Source organism: Aspergillus fumigatus, chromosome 5 (assembly GCF_000002655.1).
Source record: "Aspergillus fumigatus Af293 chromosome 5, whole genome shotgun sequence".
Taxonomy (NCBI): Eukaryota; Fungi; Ascomycota; class Eurotiomycetes; order Eurotiales; family Aspergillaceae; genus Aspergillus; species Aspergillus fumigatus.
The window spans coordinates 2332338-2349110 of record NC_007198.1 but is presented as its reverse complement, the minus strand read 5'-3'; the positions used below and the strand labels follow the sequence as shown (position 1 = coordinate 2349110).

Here is a 16773-nt window from a genome sequence, read left to right as displayed (position 1 = left end):
TGGACCGAAGGCATGACACACTTCACAAGTATTCCGAATATCTTGAACGACAGATAGTGCAGAATGAATTGAGCGTATCTAGTTTAGACATTCACTGTAACAATTCTCCTTCCAGTTGAAATGGGTCTCCCATGCATGACCGACTCGCAAGACTTTCGACTCCTGCCACAGTCCTCCTACAATCTGCATCCCGACCGGCAATTGGACATTCGCATCGTCCCTGGCCGGGGCAAATCCAACAGGAATAGACATTGCCGGCTGGCCGGTTACGTCAAAGATCGCAGTATTTATCGTGAGACCCATGCTGGGCTTCAGCGACTCCAACGGCAGGCCACGCTTCCCGTGCCGAGGTGCAACGACCGGAGTAGTCGGCATGATTACCACATCGTACTGCTCCAAGATCGCCTCGTAGAGATCTCGAAGCCTCCGGCCGATGTTCATGGTCTTACCATAGAGATCCGGGAAGCGCGAGCTGAGGTACAGTCCGTTGATGATGACGTTTTTCGTCGCGGGGAACGCTCTCTGATAGCTCTCGTTTGTCCACGGGAGCCTTGCACGCTCCATTTCGGTCAGATACAGGCCTCTTCTTCCGTGGGCATGTCCCAGGAGGTTCATGGAGCCTGCTATGCGCTGTTGGATTGTCCAGATGGCGGGCCCTTGCAAGTGCTCTGGGAGAGAGACCTCCTCCACTGTGGCACCGAGCGCTTTGAATCTCTGGGCGGCCATCCTGACACACTCCCTGACCGCGGGATCGACAGCCGCGTGATCAAAGCCTTCTTTCAGCAGGGCAATCCTGAAGCCGTCGAGCCTCGTTGGTTCTTCTTGAAGTGTCCTAGAAAACGTTGTGGATCCGGGCTTGGGACTGCCGAGCGATCTGTCGTCTATTCCGTCGTAGCCACTGATAGCATCCAGACATACGGCAATATCTTGCACATTTCGAGCCAGCGGTCCGGCATGGTCATTCACCGCATCGCCGCTAGAGATGCCGGTAAACGGAACCAGGCCATGTGTAGGCTTCAGACCAACGCCTGCGGGAGAATATCAGTGAGGCCATTCAACTGTCTGATGTGGGGCAATCATACAGCCACAGAGAGACGCAGGCACTCGGATACTCCCACCTTGATCACCACCTATTGTAATATCCACCAGGCCACCGGCCACCAGAGCCGCCCCGCCAGATGTGCTACCACCGGCAGAATAACCAGCTGCAAAAGGATTCTCGACCACACCCTGAGCACTAGTATAGGAGCCGGTGGAATGGCAAAAGTTTTCGCATGTCGAGGTACCTAGAATATCAGCGCCGGCATCCAGGATTCGCGTAACAACCGTGGCATCGGTGATGGGTGTCCAAGATGGAATCACATCGCTGCCCAGGAGCTGAGGGACCCCAGCGACTGCAATGCAGTCTTTCAAACTAACCGTCTTCCCAGCCAGTGGACCTCCGTCAGCATTACCCTTGATCAAGAACTTATGCGCCCACGCCTGACCAAAGACTTGCTCTTCCGGCGAGGGGCGCCGTATGTTTTGTCGTGGATAACGTGATAGATCCGGTACCGGCTGGTAATCTGGTAGCTTCGCGACGTCCTCTGCACAGTCATGGACGGCTGCTAGTAGAGTACGAAAATCGTCCACTTCATCGGGTTTGACTGAGAGGCCGAGATTGTTCAAAAGGAGTTGCGCGTCCTCCTTCTTCACAGGGTTGTCTCTGCATGGGCATCGTAAGTTCCATCCTTTTGAACCACCACGCTGAGATCGAACTTACGGGGAGATCGAGGTAAACAGGACGGACATGATGAGCCGCAAATATACACAACTTGGACGCGTGGAAGGGGTTCGCGATGTCTTGGAAAGATTGAAGAAAAGAATTTGTGGCACAATTTCATTCTTGAGCTTTGCACTCAATAGCTACCATCGTGGGAGGATTGGCAAGTACTCCAACTTCAAGACTCCAACTGCACAGACAGGTCCCTTATCATCCATGTTGGAGATGAGATTTTTGGAGTCCGTTCCTTACGAAACCCCACTTCTAGGCTGGAGCTATCCATGATTAACGGTCGAATGAACATTACCATATCAAAGTAGTCCTTGTAAGCTCCACTAACCTGGCGGGTGAGGGGAACATCCCAATCTCCGCACAAGAAAAGTGCTGATAAGTGTCAAGACCTGCCCTGAGAGCCACAGACTCAACCGAACATCCAAGACTGGCTCGGTGAAACCAGTACATTACATTAACTGGGGAAACCTCCATTTGCAGCAGTTCATACCCTTGGAGAACCTGACCTCGTGGCTCTACACATCGGTTTAGCATTTGTTATACTCTCTCATCTGCACCTCCAATAACCAAAACCGTTTGGATCTCGATACGAGCTCAAAATTGCAGAAATGGGCAAGAAGCGCGTTCTCGTCACTTACGGCGTCGATGTCGATGCAGTTGCCGGCTGGCTCGGTTCTTACGGAGGAGAAGACTCAACAAATGACATCAGCAGAGGTGAATCATGCGGTCAACGCGGATTTGCGGGTTCCTCATGGCTAACTCGGCCATGAACAGGTGTTTGGGCTGGCACTGTCGGCACGAGACGTCTTTTGAAATTCTTCGACAAGTACGGCATCAAAGCGACATGGTTCATCCCAGGCCACTCGTTAGAATCGTTCCCCGAAGACATGGCTGCTGTGCGCGACGCCGGCCATGAGATCGGTCTCCACGGATATTCGCATGAGAACCCGAAGGACATGACGATCGAGCAGCAGCGGGATGTCCTGGATAAAACCTACCGGATGTTGACTGAGTTCTGCGGGAAGCCGCCTCGTGGAAGCGTTGCCCCGTGGTAGGTTGCTCTCGTGCAGTTTGCAAATATCTCCCTGCTGATACAGAGCCCAGGTGGGAAACGAGCAAAGAAGGCGCTCAATTGCTCCTCGACTACGGAATCGAGTACGATCACAGCATGAGCCACGAAGACTGCCAAGCATACTACCTGCGAACAGGAGATTCCTGGACCAAGATAGACTACAGCAAGAAAGCAGAAGAGTGGATGAAGCCTCTGGTTCCTGGTCGCGAGACAGGCCTGGTGGAAATCCCTGCAAACTGGTACATCGACGACCTGCCTCCGATGATGTTCATCAAAGCAGCCTCGAACAGTCATGGATTCGTCAACCCGCGTGATGTGGAAGACATCTGGAGGGATCACTTTGACTACTTCTACCGGGAATATGATACATTCATTTTCCCCATCACAATCCATCCGGACGTTTCTGGGCGGCCACCTGTGCTTCTCATGCATGAGAGACTTATCGAGCATTTTAAGAAGCACGACGGAGTGGAATTCGTGACTATGGAGCAGGTCTGTGATATCTTCAAGAAGGAAAACCCACCACCTGCAGGCGCGCTCATGCCAGCCGAACCGGGGGCCATTCTCAAGAAATAATTACGTAGAGTCGCTTACTTTAGTTATTCAAATGATAATTCCTGATAATTCTCCAACATAGATAACAAGTATCCCAGGGATCAACTTCACGCGTGGCTGAGTACTAACCCTGGATGGGTTGTCTCCAACACTCTCCATTACTCCAACTGCGAAAAATTAAGCTACAGGTACTGAAAATACCCCAGATTCCAATAGAACCAATGCCTGTCTGACTAGTAGTTACGACTTGTAATCCTCAAAAGGGTACTCCGTAGTCCCTCCCCCTTACCCCATCTCGTCCTGGCTAACAGTTACTCCAACTCTGGGGTTTAGCCTTCCCCGTCTTCTTATCTTTGCTTCATGTGGAGTGTGGGTCAGCATGCTGAGACGGTTGAATTTTATGGTTTTTATCTCTGCCCTATGGGATATCATGATTGTAGGCCTGAGATGAAAACCTTATCGCGTGTTCTTGTCCCAGTTTGGTCATCCATGTGAGCAGTTCTGGCATTGATGGGGTATATATAAAAATCCAACATCCGCACGCAATACAGATGGTGAAGCTGGATTCAGACCATCACTCTAACTGAGCTTCGACGGTTCGAACATCATGTCAACTTCTCCTGCCGAGGCCAAAGGCCTCAAAATCTCACCTGCTGAACCATTCGCAGACGATGTTGGGGTTTCCCAGTCAGAGAAGTACCAGTCCGGTGAAGATAGCTTTGAGATCTTCAAGAAAGGAGAGGGCCAGGTGGACTTTCGCACTGTCGGTTGGCTTCAGGCCGCTGTGATCTTCCTCAAGGGTAGGTTATATCAGCTTTGACACAGTGGCATGCCCTAACTAAACCCAATAGTGATCTTTGCTACCGGTATTCTCTCCATTCCCTCGGTCATGTATGACCTGGGTGCGTTCCCTGGGGCCGTCAACCTTGTAGGCTGGTGCGTCCTCAACGCCTATGGCGCTATTGTCCTGGGCAACTTCCGGAACTCATATCCCGGCTGTCATTCGATCGTGGACATGGTTCACCTAGCCGGAGGTCGTTGGGGTCCGCTCATGCGAGAGATTGTAGGCGTGATGTTCGTCCTAGCCTATGTGATCGTTGCCTCCTCCGGCATCATCGGCGTCTCGGCCGCTTTTAATGCCCTATCCCGACATGCAATGTGCACCGTGTACTGGTCTCTCGTCTCAACGGCCATCGTGGCCCTCTTTGCCAGCGTCCGCAAGTTCGCCCATGTCGGCTGGCTCACCTGGGTTGGGTTCTTCAGCGTCTTTGCTGCCGTGTTTATCATCGTGTACGCTTCCTTCCCCCCCCCCCCCCCCCAAAGCACCCAGCGTCGCCAATTCACACAGCAGACTGGCAGACAAACTGACCAACTCTCGCAGAATCGGCGTCACAACCCGCGATCGACCGGCCGCAGCCCCCCAAACCGGGCCCTTCGATCTCGGCTTTCGCGCCATTGGCAATCCCACCTTCGCCGTAGGCATCACCGCCTCCGCAACAATCTTCTGCTCTAGCGCCGCAACCTCCGCCTTCCTCCCCGTCATCTCCGAAATGCGCAAACCAAGAGACTACCCCAAAGCCGTGTACCTGAGCATGAGCTTCGTGACGACCTCCTACCTCGCCTTCAGCCTGGTCATCTACGCCTGGTGCGGCAAGTGGATTGCCTCGCCCTCGCTCGGCAGCGCGGGCGAGACTGTCAAGCGCGTCGCGTACGGCATCGCCCTCCCCGGCCTCATCGTCAGCGGCGCGCTGTACGTGCACGTTGGCGCAAAGTACCTCTTTGTGCGGATCCTGCGCCACTCGAAGCATCTCCAGGCGAACACCCTCGTCCACTGGGGCACCTGGCTGGGTTGCACTATAACCCTGTCCGCCATCTCATTCCTCCTGGCCAGCGCCATTCCCATCTTCACGTATGTCCTTGCGTTGGTGGGGAGTCTCTGCTATTCGCCGCTGGCGATCTGCTTGCCTGGGTGGCTGTGGCTTTATAGTCACCAGCACTACCGGCGGGGAAGCGTGGGCCGGCTCGTCATCTACGGTCTGCATGTGGGTATGATTCTCCTGGGGATCTTTATGACTGTCGGAGGCACGTATGGGGTAGTAGTCCAGATCATGGAGGCTTACCGCAATGGACGGATTGATCAAGCGTTCTCGTGCGCGGACAATAGCGGTACAGTCTCGTAGTTCTCGGTGTGTTATTGCTTGCTGGAGGTTTCCGGGATACCCATTGCCCGGTTATATGTTTCATGTTTTTATATATATAAATATATATATATATATCTCATTTTCTAAACTGCAATCAAAATCATACATCATGCAGACAAAATATGTAATGAATCACGTTGTCATTTAACACACCACCTCGAAGCTGCGAATCTCAGCCGTCTTGCCTTCAACATGAGGAGCCTGGCATCTCCTCGGACTATCTGCTGCAACAGTGCCAATCGACCTTTTGCACTTTTCATCGCTGTACAGAACCACCTCGCAAGGCGGTTGACGCATCTCACTGATGTAGCCCAAAGCACCACCATTCAAGATCTCATTCTCGCATTTTAGCGAGCCCGAGCCCGAGTAGAAGGTGTCTACTCCTGAGCAGCGGGTGTTCTGATAGAGATGGATGCGCCATCTAACAGGGTGGTTTGCAGGTGTAGGTGCTGGAGTGACTGAATTTGTGAATAGCGCAAAACCGAGAGAGCCGAGCAGGAAGGTTTGAGCGTTTAGAAACATGTTGTCTTTGATGTGGGGAAGAATGGAATACTTCAAGCGATGTCAAACAGCACAGCCTTGAGGAGGTTGAGTCAGGCCGCTCAAGTCCATGTTCTGATGGCCTACCTCCAGCCAAATGGCGGGAGTTGTTAGAAGTATTGGGACAAAACACGAGAAAGAGAGGTTTGTCCTATGTTGTAAAATAGTTGGGCCCTTCTACAAAGCAAGTGAAAGAGTAAAAAAGATCATCAGAATTTCATTGTCAGTGTGAAAATATCTGGCAAGGATATCTCGCTCGGACGTTAAGAACGAGGGGTCGACGCTGTGATGTCAATTCCCATCATGAAAGAATCTTGTTCTTGGCGTAAAGGTATTATTGCATGTTGTCCCGGTCCTGTGGTTGGATGACTGATTTTTGAGGCTTGGGTTGACAATCTCCTTGTTCCATGGATCAGCCTTCTGCAAATACCATTACCTCGTCATTTCGCCACTAAGACAGAATGAGCGTCTTGAGATGCGCAACCGAGCAGCGTTGGACTAGATTTGGCCCGAATCACTGAGAAACTCTGAAAACTCTCGTTCAAGAGCACTCGGATCAAAGGGAGTAGATGGATCAAACGGCGCTGGGTCGGCTGGATTGTCGACGTTGAGATAGTCAAGGACCTCGGAATATCTATGAAGATGGCCACACATTAATCAAGTGTCAATGTAAACGGAACGCAAATACTGACATCATTATCTTCCAGGTCTCCTTTGGGAAGTCTGCGCTGTCGAACGACCAATCGAAAGGCCCTGAAGCTACAGGCTCATCGGTAGGATCATGATACGGAGCTAGGTAGGGATATCTCAGAGCGTCTTGAGCGGAGATTCTCGTGTCGGGATCAATAACCAGCATCTTCTTGAGAAGGTCAATGGCTATAGAGGTGTGTGTCAGTATCTGTTTCCAGCCATTCTTTTCATCTTCCGCAAAAGGTGCTTACCATCGAAATCAGTATCTTTGGGGACGACAGTCGATAAGTCTCGAGGCTCTCGTGACGGCAAAGATTTCACAAAGTTCACAGTCTAGATGCCAAATCAGTGGGGAGGGGAATCTTGGCTTGGTGAGTCAAGTGCACTTACGTTCTTACTGGTGATCTTCTCAATCACCGCATCAGGAGGATTTCCAAGGATGTTTGTGATGAGGTGGAACTGGTGAACGTGGTCCTTCCCAGGAAAAAGCGGCTTCCTCCGTAGCATCTCAGCAAGGATACAGCCCGCACTCCACACGTCCACTTGAACACCGTATCTCTGCCATGTTAGCATGATTTCCTGGGCGCGGTAGTATCTAGTTGCAACGTAGCCGGTCATCTGGGGCTCCTGCAGCCGGGCGAGACCGAAATCGCATATCTTCAAATCGCAGTTTTCGTTGATGAGAATATTGGTTGGTTTCAGGTCACGGTGGATCACATTAGCGGAATGAATGTATTTGAGGCCTCGCTATTGACAGTTAGCAAGGCATGTTGGTGTCATTCGCAGCTTTGATGTTCATACTAGAATCTGGTAGATGAAGTATTGTGAGAATTTGCTGTCAAGAGGTTTGATGCTTAAAAGGCGCCCAAGGTCAGTCCCTAGAAGTTCTGTAGCTATGTAGCTGACCCGACATCAGTATACCAGCAAAAGACAGTAAAAGCCAAACAAGGAGAAGATGTCACGAGAATAGTTGCCTACATGTCCTCCAAAGGAGATATAAAAATATCGCGCATGCAAATGAGCTATAATTCCGGGTCAATCTTCCTCTCAGCAACAGAATCAGGGAACCATACATTCTCATGTCGAAGATACTTCAGCAACCTGATTTCCCGATATGTACGCTTCGCCAGAGACGAACTGTCGAAAGGCTTCATGATCTTCTTCAATGCAACTGGTTGCTGTGTTATCTGATCGAAAGCCGAGCTAGTGGTGCACGCGTTATTAGTAACAAAGACGCAGTGAGAAGTTTCAAGAGCCAGTGAGCAGCGGCAATGCCACCGCAGTAAGTACCTACCAGACGAGGCCAAAAGACCCCATACCAATGGGCTGCGGGTTCACATATCTGGTCACAGCAGTTAGCTCGACGAACTTGTTCTTCTCAGCGACCGTTGGTCCAAGACCAAGCGCAACGAGTGGAAAAGAAACATGCCTCGTAGTGTATTCGAACTTCGTACCCAAGACCTCCGCACGGACAAACTCAGCCATGTGGATAGGGCCGAGCGGTCAGGTATTGTGACCTCTGTGACGATGGAAATCAGAAGCGAGTAATGATAGTCGTCTGAATTTCATAATCCGATCAGAGTGACGAGGCGGCAGGGAACCCAGGTAATCAGCCGTCCAAAGAGGGGGTGTGGATGGTGCAGATATCTGAGTGACTATGTGGCTGGCTTGTTTACCAAGTCGAGCCAGCCAGAAGATTCAGGAAAAGTACTTGAAAGGGCTGGGGGTCCGTAGCATAATTCTAGGAGCTACTACCAGTGGTAAACGAAGTGACAAACACATCCATGCCCGAGGAATGTTCCGGGAACGCAACCGAGCTAGTGAGAATCAAGAAAGGGACGGGTGAGATTCTCGACTGTTCGAAGCAGACCATATGGACTACAGAGTACGTAGATAGATACATGGGAAGCAAATGACAATGATAATAGTAATAGATACCTAGGCAAGGGTAAGAACTGTAAGGTAGGTAGGTAGGTAAGTGGAGGGCGACAAGGCGATGGGGGATTACCTGGACGTTGGATTTCAATTGGTGGGCTGAGATGCCAGGCAATAATGAAGTGAGAAAATGAAGGGGGCACAAAAAAATGGAAGGTAGTAAGCTAGGTGGGCCTACGCAGTACGTAGTTAAGTACCCAGCAAGTACTGACTACCTAGTTTCTGAACTTCTCAAACACTCACGGCAGGATAGCCAGAGAACCAGGGATACAGCATATCAACTGGACACGGTGTATATCAGAAATAATCATTTGATCCGTTTACCCTCGAATAGATAATAATATCTATTAGATAGATACTTAGATACAACACAGCTTTCAGTTACGGTACAGGATCAGTTCCTTTCCATAGAGTGGGTCAGAACAGTAAGGCTTCCGTGGACTCCATCTCCAAGATTTAGGTTGTCTGCGAGTATCTATTACCTTTTACAGAAATCGAGCAACTATGCAGCTATTTCGCCATACTAACTATTATTGTTGTGGGTTGTGGGTATGGATGGTCGTTATATCTCCCTCCAGTCCAGCCCTAAAGTATCAAGACCAAAGTGATGGTCCTTGGTTTCTCTGCTCCTGAACCCTATAAAAAAGAACACTCAAAAATCTTCGATGTTCCATATGATATTGCTGAAACTAAGCCTATGCTGGATCAGCTCCATACTTCTTCCTTCTCCTCTACCCCTGCTGACTATCGTGCAACTCACGAGGATAGATTCCCTCAAATTCTCGCCACAAGCATGGTCCACTTGCACTGTTGAGTTCGACAGATCAGTCGTCCAAAAGCGTCCCCTCCGGCACGGCCTTCGATGTCCCAGCCTTTTTAGGAGATACTGCAGATGCCTTCTTCTTTCCATTCTTATGACGCGTTGAGCTGGAAGCGCTCGCCAGAATAACATTCTGCTTTTCTCTCTGCATCGTGGCCAAGCTTCTGGGGTTTGCTTTTCTAAGCAAGAAAATGTCTTGCTGCTTAGCTCCCCATTGCGCAAATTCTTGGTAGCCTCTGATTGCCTGTTGCTTTAGTTCCTCCTCCATCAAATCCTTCGGTCGATAGTCGATCGAAGACTCTGCCACATTTGCCGGTTCCCCTTCTGATAAAATAGTTGGACTCGACTCGCACTTGCAGAAACAGTCGTGATTTTCTGAACAGGGTTTGTCGCAGACATGACCACAGAGCATTCGGAGGTTGCAACGCTGTTCGCACTGGACCAGATCATGGGAGAAGCTTGAAAAACACTGCGTCAGTGGGAGCTGCTCGGCGTGATAACCTTCTGATGGCTCACCTGTGGCATTGAAGGACACACTTATGTCCACAACTCAGTGGCTCCTCGCAGGGTTGTCGGCACCCACCATTCGTTTTTACCCAGTCCGCAGGCTCTTCAACACCCCGAGTCAGCATAGATTCTTGAGACCATTATGGTATGAACAGAGAGACCAACCTTGAATGAGGGTAGTGTTGCCGTGCTTCTGGCACATCAAAGGTAGTTGGAATCCAATGCTTCGGTAAGGGAGCTCGTTGGCCATGATGGTGATCACTTTCCGCCAGAGCTCATCGGCAGAGTAAAGGAGCTTTGCATTTCCGAAGATATAAAACCCATTCCTTGCTCTGGAGAGGGCTACGCAGACTCTGTTCTGCACTGACAAAAACCCGATTCTCTTTGCGTTTGAGCTTCTCACCAAGGAGAGAATGACAATGTCATTCTCTTCTCCCTGGTATGAATCGACCGTCACGACCTTGACATACTGACCCTGGAGGTACGAATGATTCCTCATAAGCTTCAATATTTTCTTCCTCTGGCCATTGTAGAACGTCAAAACGGTTATGCTGTCGATCGAAACGCCGTTGAGCACAAGGTAAACAAAGAATCCCACAATCATTTCTGCCTCCATCACATTGTATTTGGACGACAGGCTGTCACTGCTCTCTGGCCAGCTATGCGAGAAGAAGAAAGATCGGACGTCGGCCATTCCCGGTACTTTTGGACGCCGGAAGACACTCTGATGGTCTTGCAGTTCCCCGTATATAGGTTCCAACAGGCGGCGAATTTCCGGCACCATGCGCCTTTGGCGCCTCAGAGTAACGTACCCAATTTTGTTCTTCACAAGCCGTTCGAACATAGACACATCCAAATGAAAAGGTTCACCTTCAAGGTCTTGCACTGCGCACTGACCCTTGAGCTGTTGGTGGTCGCCCACAAGTATCATGTGTTGGAGCGAGTCAAGACAGGCAACGGCTATCGGGGCCTCAATGACCTCAGCTGCTTCTTCGATCAGAATTGTCTTTGGTTTCACACTCGAAATCAAGGCCCTATATTTGCTGAGGCCCGTCGCAGTCATACCAATGATCCTGGCCTTCCGGAGAATGAGGTGGTCTCTCTCCCACTTACCAATCCGAAGATCTTCGCAATTCTTGGTGTAGGCAGCGACGAGCTTTCGAAATTGTTCCAAGAGCATCATCTTGAGCTGTCTCCGTAGTGCATCATAAACCACTCCACGTGCTTTGAGCGGGACCTTCCACATATCAGAGTGCCCCAGGTGGTCCAAATTGGCTGCCTCGGGAACACTGGAAGGAACCAATCCACACATCGCTTCGCGCAGAAAGATGAATTGTCCTCTCAGATTTTCGTGCTCGTCCTCTTCAATCCCTTGCTCCGCCTCGAGTTCTTTGAGCTGTTCATATTCAAGGTCTACCTCGTCTTCGTCAAAGCCAAAGTTCTCAGTCGTGTATGTTACCTGGAATTTTACCACTTGGTCTCCGAGCCATGCAATTAGAGGATCGGTATCTTCTTCAGCACCAGGACGGACCCAACCCTTAGCTCCCTTTGCGAGGGAATCGCATTGCTCTGCGCTCAGCAGCCCGTGCTTCGCAAAGAGCTTTGAAGACAGAGGTGTTCCATCGTCTGCTTGACTGAAAGCCTCCAGCAATTCCACGATTGCAGCCACCAGAGTCTTGTGTTTCCTCATTGCCGGGCCATACATACCGCCCTGGACTGTGATCGCCGGCTCATTTTGCCTGATAGCAAACAGAGTGCGCTTCTTGATTTCGGGGTCGTTGCTTCTTCCTCCTAAGCGAATATAGTCCTTCTCGAAAACCGAAATGTGTCGCAGAAGTTGATCCAAGGCGTGATTTGTTTGAGATGAAACTATGATAGGAGGATCATGAGGATGCATATTAGACAACAGAACTTTCAACGCAACCACAGAAACGTGTGTCTTCCCTGTGCCTGGGGGGCCTTGGATAATCGCTAATTTTTTGGTAAGGATATGCTTCAGAGCTGCCCACTGTGACTGGTCGAGATCGCCTGTTGGTGATTCTGGCCAGCCTTCCAAGAGGTTGATCTTTTTTTCTTCGTCGGTAGTAACTGACTCGATGTCCATAGTAGGGAATTCTTTGACATAATCCGGGGCATTAACATCGGGATCCAGGCCGCATATGTGATCTGCTAGAGGAAACCTAACGCGGGATCAGCTAGTTCTGAGTCACTTTCCCTGTTGCGTTCAATGACCTTTCGCGGTTTAGTCTCTGGAGAGCAGTCATGGTATGTCTTATAGCCTCGTAGTAGCCTGTTCTCGCTTCTACCATAATCCACTCCTGATGAGGATCGAAATTGGCGTTCCCAGGTTGGGCAAAGAAGATATCAACCTCCGGAGGTTCTTGCTTGACTCCTTCCAGGGGTCTCGCAGCAACAACAGCAATGACACACTTGCTTCGGAAAGCGTCGCTTGCAGGAGATAGTGCGACAACTGATCCAGCGATCAACCGCTTAGAATATTCCCAAACTATCTTCTTTCCGGATCGGTTAGTGGAGAATCGGATTCGGAAAGCAATGCCCGTTTGGGCGAAGGTGATGCCAGTCATGTAAACCTAAGCCAGATTCTGGTAAGCAGCTATTCGACTTTCCTAAGGATATGAAGCAAGAATGAAAACTGGCTGACCTTCTCGTATATCGATACAGCTTGGGAGTCCACCATCTGCGGGTCATTACGGAAGTAAGCCACAGCATCTCGCAGTGGAGCAACAGCATCCTCTCGAAGGAGTTCATAGTGTGCCCTGAGGTAGGAGTCTTTCGAGGTCCAGGGACCATCTATCCTGTTAGGCATGAGCTCCACACAATCTTCGTCTGAAGATGACGGGAGAATCTCTTCAGGTGTTGGTATCTCCGGCTTTTGGAGCCAAGAATCTTTCTGTCCATGATCCTGCTTGCGGTAATATTCTCTGATAGCTAGTTTGGCTTCGGTATTATGACTAATGGACAGCTCCATCAAAGTCTCGGAAAGTCCTTCTGAGGAGTATGTGATATGCTCATCTCCTGAATCCATCTTGGTCGTAGTCGTGAGCCTTAAGGAGAAAAAGCCTGTGCAGGACAGGAATGAGTTGGATGAGTCTGCAGGTTAGTAGACTAGAGAAATTGCTATCCGGCGAGTCCAGGATCAAACAGTATTGGGTGTAAGCTGTTAAATATAGTGAAGTTCTCGTGCAATGGAAGAGAGAATTAAGTGAAGAGGAAATCAAGATTGTATTCACAAAGATGAGGAAGGAGCGACTGTCCTCATTAGACACAACTCCGAGAAGGAACGGCATAGGATAGGACTATACAAGGATAACAATACTAAAAAGCAAACGAAATCAAGCTGCCCTATCGGTGTTTCGGGTCTTCATCATCTTCTTTCTCCTCTTTTGTATTGAACAAACGTCTGTGAAGTGAAGTAATGGCCCAGCATCTTTCCCAGGACTATACCTTCCTTTTGTTTTCAGGCCTTCCTGTATTCCCATACCGGTTACCGTCCCATATAAAGAGAAGCTTTCCTATGCCGGCACAAGTTAGAATTGTGAGGCTATGCTTGGATGCCAACAGCCCTTGGCAAGGTTGTATGCATAATTATATTAAGATAGGTAGACTCAGAATATCCCCTCAATTGCAATATGCCATCCCACACTTATTTATTCGGAACCAGTCGCCTATCCAGGTTGAAGGTTCCATATCGTTTGCAATCCACTGTATGCCCTTGCTATGGTTCACTACCCTAACAGGCCCACATCGATTGTCTCTCTTTCTGATTAGTTTAGTTAAATTGGTCAAAACCAAAAAGAGAGAAAGAGGGAGAGAAAGAAAAGAAAAGCAAAGAAAAAGAAAATTAAGAGAGAGAGGAGATAGAAAGTAATCGATGGGCGGGAATAGTGTTTCTAGTGATTCTGATATCCCATCATGACGCTAACCCAAGAGAGGAAGTTGCGGCCTTAGGCAGGAAGTAGGCAATCAACGTGACCTACGTCTGGGGTCAAATTGATATCCCCCATTCTGTCGGAGAGAGGGTTCCTGGCTTCATGTGGTGCATGAATCGAAAAGCCTTGTTTCGACTTTAGGGGTTCTACTGTGGCTACTGGATTGTTTTCTCCAAATCCCAGGAGAAGTGGTTTGTTGCCCGAATCAAGCCATGAGTCCATAAATTCGCAGCAATTCCTCCACCAGACCCTACAGGCATCACTGCGCCTTATCGCAATCCCAACCAGTCAGACCGCATAGCGATTGACGCATTGAGAATAGACTGTTGCTCATAAATTCGGTGCTTGCGACACAAAATTTCAGGAGCAAGGAGTTTTGCGACCTCAAAATGACCTCAATTGGGGACGACGATGATCGAGATCTTGCAGGTGAGCCCCCTGCCCGATATCCCACCATTCTTGCAAGAGTTGCTGATGGCCAGGCGACATAGGCTCGCAAGAAGGAAGCTCGGACGATGAAATGGAAGACGCTCTGAGAGACGCAGACGAGGCAGGGAATGATAATGATGCCGATGGAGACGCCGAGGCCGATCAAGATGCGGAAAGCCCGTCGAATACCAGCCACGCATCCGAAGGGCCTGGTATCGCATCTCAAGCCAATCCCGATATGCCAGTGACCTCCCCTGACTCCACAAACATCATTTCCGACTTGACCTCCGTCTTTCACCCTCCAGTTCGTCCGGAATGTCTAACAGCATCCACTTACGACATAGTACCAACCACGGCCGCACCTCACAGTACATCCATAAATGCAGTAACAGCGACAGCCGACATGCGATGGGTGTTTAGTGGAGGGTCTGATGGATATGTGCGAAAGTTCAATTGGGTGGATTCGATCAACAGCAAACTGATGCTGACCGTGGCGCAACGACATCCCTTCGTCGATAGCGTAATGAAGGCGGGCGTGTTGATGACATATTGGGAGTGCATGGATGGCAATGCAGTGTCACCAGTCTATTCTCTAGCCAGCCATAGCGAAGGCCTATGGCTATTATCGGGGTTGGAGTCAGGCAGTATCCGTCTGCAGTCAGTTCGTCATGATGAGGGAAAAGAGATTGCTCTCCTGCAACAGCATACTTCGGCCGTCTCGGTACTGCAACTCACCCCAGACGAGAAGTCCTTGCTATCTGGTAGTTGGGACAAGCGAGTGTTTGACTGGGATTTGAATACTGGACAGACGCGGCGTGTCTTCGGTGCCAGCGCCGGGCAAATTGCGGCGATCGAGATTCGGCCAGAATCCACAATCCCTGTTCCAAAAGATACATTAGAGCTACCTCAGACGAATGGCACCTACTCATCAAACTATCATGCCAGCGGAACTGACAGCTTCAATTTCATGGATACATCGAACGATTTAGGTGAAGGTGGCGCTGCTGCAAACTTGCAGGCGGGATCCCCAGCAGATTCACTCTTTGGTGCCGCCGATTCATTATTCGGAGATGCAGATGGCGGGGGTGGTGAAGGTGGGGGTGCATCGGGAAACGCGTTTGGAATAGACGAGGATGATGAGTTCGGCAAAGCTCTTGCCAACGGCATTCTTCCGGATGCTGATGCCGATGCAGATGCACCCGGCGAGCCCGACGTGATGGATCAACAAAATGGGACTACAGAGGGCAACGCAAGTGCAGACGCTACCATGACGAACCCAAAGAGCGAATCTCTGGACACTAGTATAAATGCTCCGTCGCAACCAGTGACGAACGGCCTACCACACGCGGAAGAATTAAAGCCACCTTCACAGGCGCAGGAGTCTGCTGCATCAACACAACAAGAGTCGAGTGTAGTAACAGACCACACATTCCTTGCCGCATCCATCGACGGCACAATCAGAGTATGGGACAGACGGCAAGCAGACCCCATTGCTCGGATCACACCCTATAACTCTCCACCTTGGTGCATGAATGCATGCTGGTCTCCGGACGGGAATTATATTTATGCAGGGCGTCGAAATGGAACTGTGGAGGAATTCAGTCTCCATAAAGGTTTACGAGAGCCTGAGAGGACCTTCAAATTTCCCCAGGGCAGTGGACCGGTGACAGCGCTCAAAGCGATGCCCAATGGGCGACATATTGTCTGGTGAGTAGTATTTCTATCTTTCCTCGTTAGCTAATACAGTATACAGTATCTTTGTCCCTTGCCCTGACATCTGCTGACCATTTGTTCCAGTGCGTCGCATGATATTCTTCGATTATACGATTTGAAACACGAACAAGTCAGCCGCCATTCCACGGTACCTTTTCTCATCATCCCTGGGCACCGCACCGGGACTATATCACAACTGTATATTGATCAGGCTTGTCGTTTTATGATCTCGACAAGTGGTAATAGAGGCTGGGAAGGCAATACCACCGAGGTTTTGCTAGGCTATGAGATCAACGTTCCTCGATAATTCCCTTTTTTTTCTTGCGATGTATAATATATCCCGGCAGATTTCTGCCATTCTGTTTGCGCCTCGTTTGAGGCGGACAGAGCGTCAATGTTCCAATGAGTGGAGGCTATCCCAAGGGGAACCGGATCATGGCATTCATTGATTGCATGTGATGACCTTTGTTCATGATGCGCAACGAACGACATCAGGCATCTACACAAGTGTCTTAGAATTGTGTTTACTTATATTATATCTTAAAATTTGGCAAACACTTACGAAAATAAGGACTAATTGGTACCGA

At 49.8% G+C, this 16773-nt stretch overlaps 6 protein-coding genes across 6 annotated transcripts; 3 read left to right on the top strand and 3 right to left on the bottom strand.

The window, feature by feature from the left end:
* Nucleotides 1-78: 78 nt before the first annotated feature.
* On the bottom strand, nucleotides 79-1972 carry AFUA_5G09140 (putative amidase; the record flags this gene model as incomplete). Its single annotated transcript, XM_748631.2, has 3 exons — nucleotides 1763-1972; nucleotides 1083-1705; nucleotides 79-1028 (listed from the first exon to the last, which is right to left on the bottom strand). The coding sequence occupies exons 1-3, from the start codon at nucleotides 1789-1791 to the stop codon at nucleotides 79-81; spliced, it is 1602 nt and encodes a 533-aa protein (XP_753724.1). The 5' UTR covers nucleotides 1792-1972.
* A 91-nt stretch (nucleotides 1973-2063) lies between these two features.
* Nucleotides 2064-3475, top strand: AFUA_5G09130 (polysaccharide deacetylase family protein). Its single transcript, XM_748632.2, has 3 exons — nucleotides 2064-2488; nucleotides 2549-2825; nucleotides 2879-3475. Exons 1-3 carry the CDS (start codon nucleotides 2383-2385, stop codon nucleotides 3420-3422), a joined length of 927 nt encoding a protein of 308 aa, XP_753725.1. The 5' UTR covers nucleotides 2064-2382; the 3' UTR covers nucleotides 3423-3475.
* A 160-nt stretch (nucleotides 3476-3635) lies between these two features.
* AFUA_5G09120 (putative neutral amino acid permease) lies at nucleotides 3636-5581 on the top strand (the record flags this gene model as incomplete). Its single annotated transcript, XM_748633.2, has 3 exons — nucleotides 3636-4201; nucleotides 4253-4691; nucleotides 4783-5581. The coding sequence occupies exons 1-3, from the start codon at nucleotides 4009-4011 to the stop codon at nucleotides 5579-5581; spliced, it is 1431 nt and encodes a 476-aa protein (XP_753726.1). The 5' UTR covers nucleotides 3636-4008.
* Nucleotides 5582-5734: 153 nt separating this feature from the next.
* Nucleotides 5735-9159, bottom strand: mpkC (mitogen-activated protein kinase mpkC). The gene is made up of 9 exons (XM_748634.3): nucleotides 8262-9159; nucleotides 8127-8174; nucleotides 7906-8035; nucleotides 7811-7854; nucleotides 7634-7733; nucleotides 7223-7579; nucleotides 7084-7165; nucleotides 6835-7018; nucleotides 5735-6776 (listed from the first exon to the last, which is right to left on the bottom strand). The coding sequence occupies exons 1-9, from the start codon at nucleotides 8315-8317 to the stop codon at nucleotides 6641-6643; spliced, it is 1137 nt and encodes a 378-aa protein (XP_753727.2). The 5' UTR covers nucleotides 8318-9159; the 3' UTR covers nucleotides 5735-6640.
* A 222-nt stretch (nucleotides 9160-9381) lies between these two features.
* Nucleotides 9382-13202, bottom strand: AFUA_5G09090 (uncharacterized protein). Its single transcript, XM_077804813.1, has 5 exons — nucleotides 12757-13202; nucleotides 12327-12685; nucleotides 10260-12274; nucleotides 10104-10197; nucleotides 9382-10045 (listed from the first exon to the last, which is right to left on the bottom strand). Exons 1-5 carry the CDS (start codon nucleotides 13138-13140, stop codon nucleotides 9592-9594), a joined length of 3306 nt encoding a protein of 1101 aa, XP_077660949.1. The 5' UTR covers nucleotides 13141-13202; the 3' UTR covers nucleotides 9382-9591.
* Nucleotides 13203-14113: 911 nt separating this feature from the next.
* AFUA_5G09080 (WD40 repeat domain-containing protein) lies at nucleotides 14114-16769 on the top strand. Its single transcript, XM_748636.2, has 3 exons — nucleotides 14114-14473; nucleotides 14536-16180; nucleotides 16271-16769. The coding sequence occupies exons 1-3, from the start codon at nucleotides 14434-14436 to the stop codon at nucleotides 16491-16493; spliced, it is 1908 nt and encodes a 635-aa protein (XP_753729.2). The 5' UTR covers nucleotides 14114-14433; the 3' UTR covers nucleotides 16494-16769.
* Nucleotides 16770-16773: the final 4 nt, after the last annotated feature.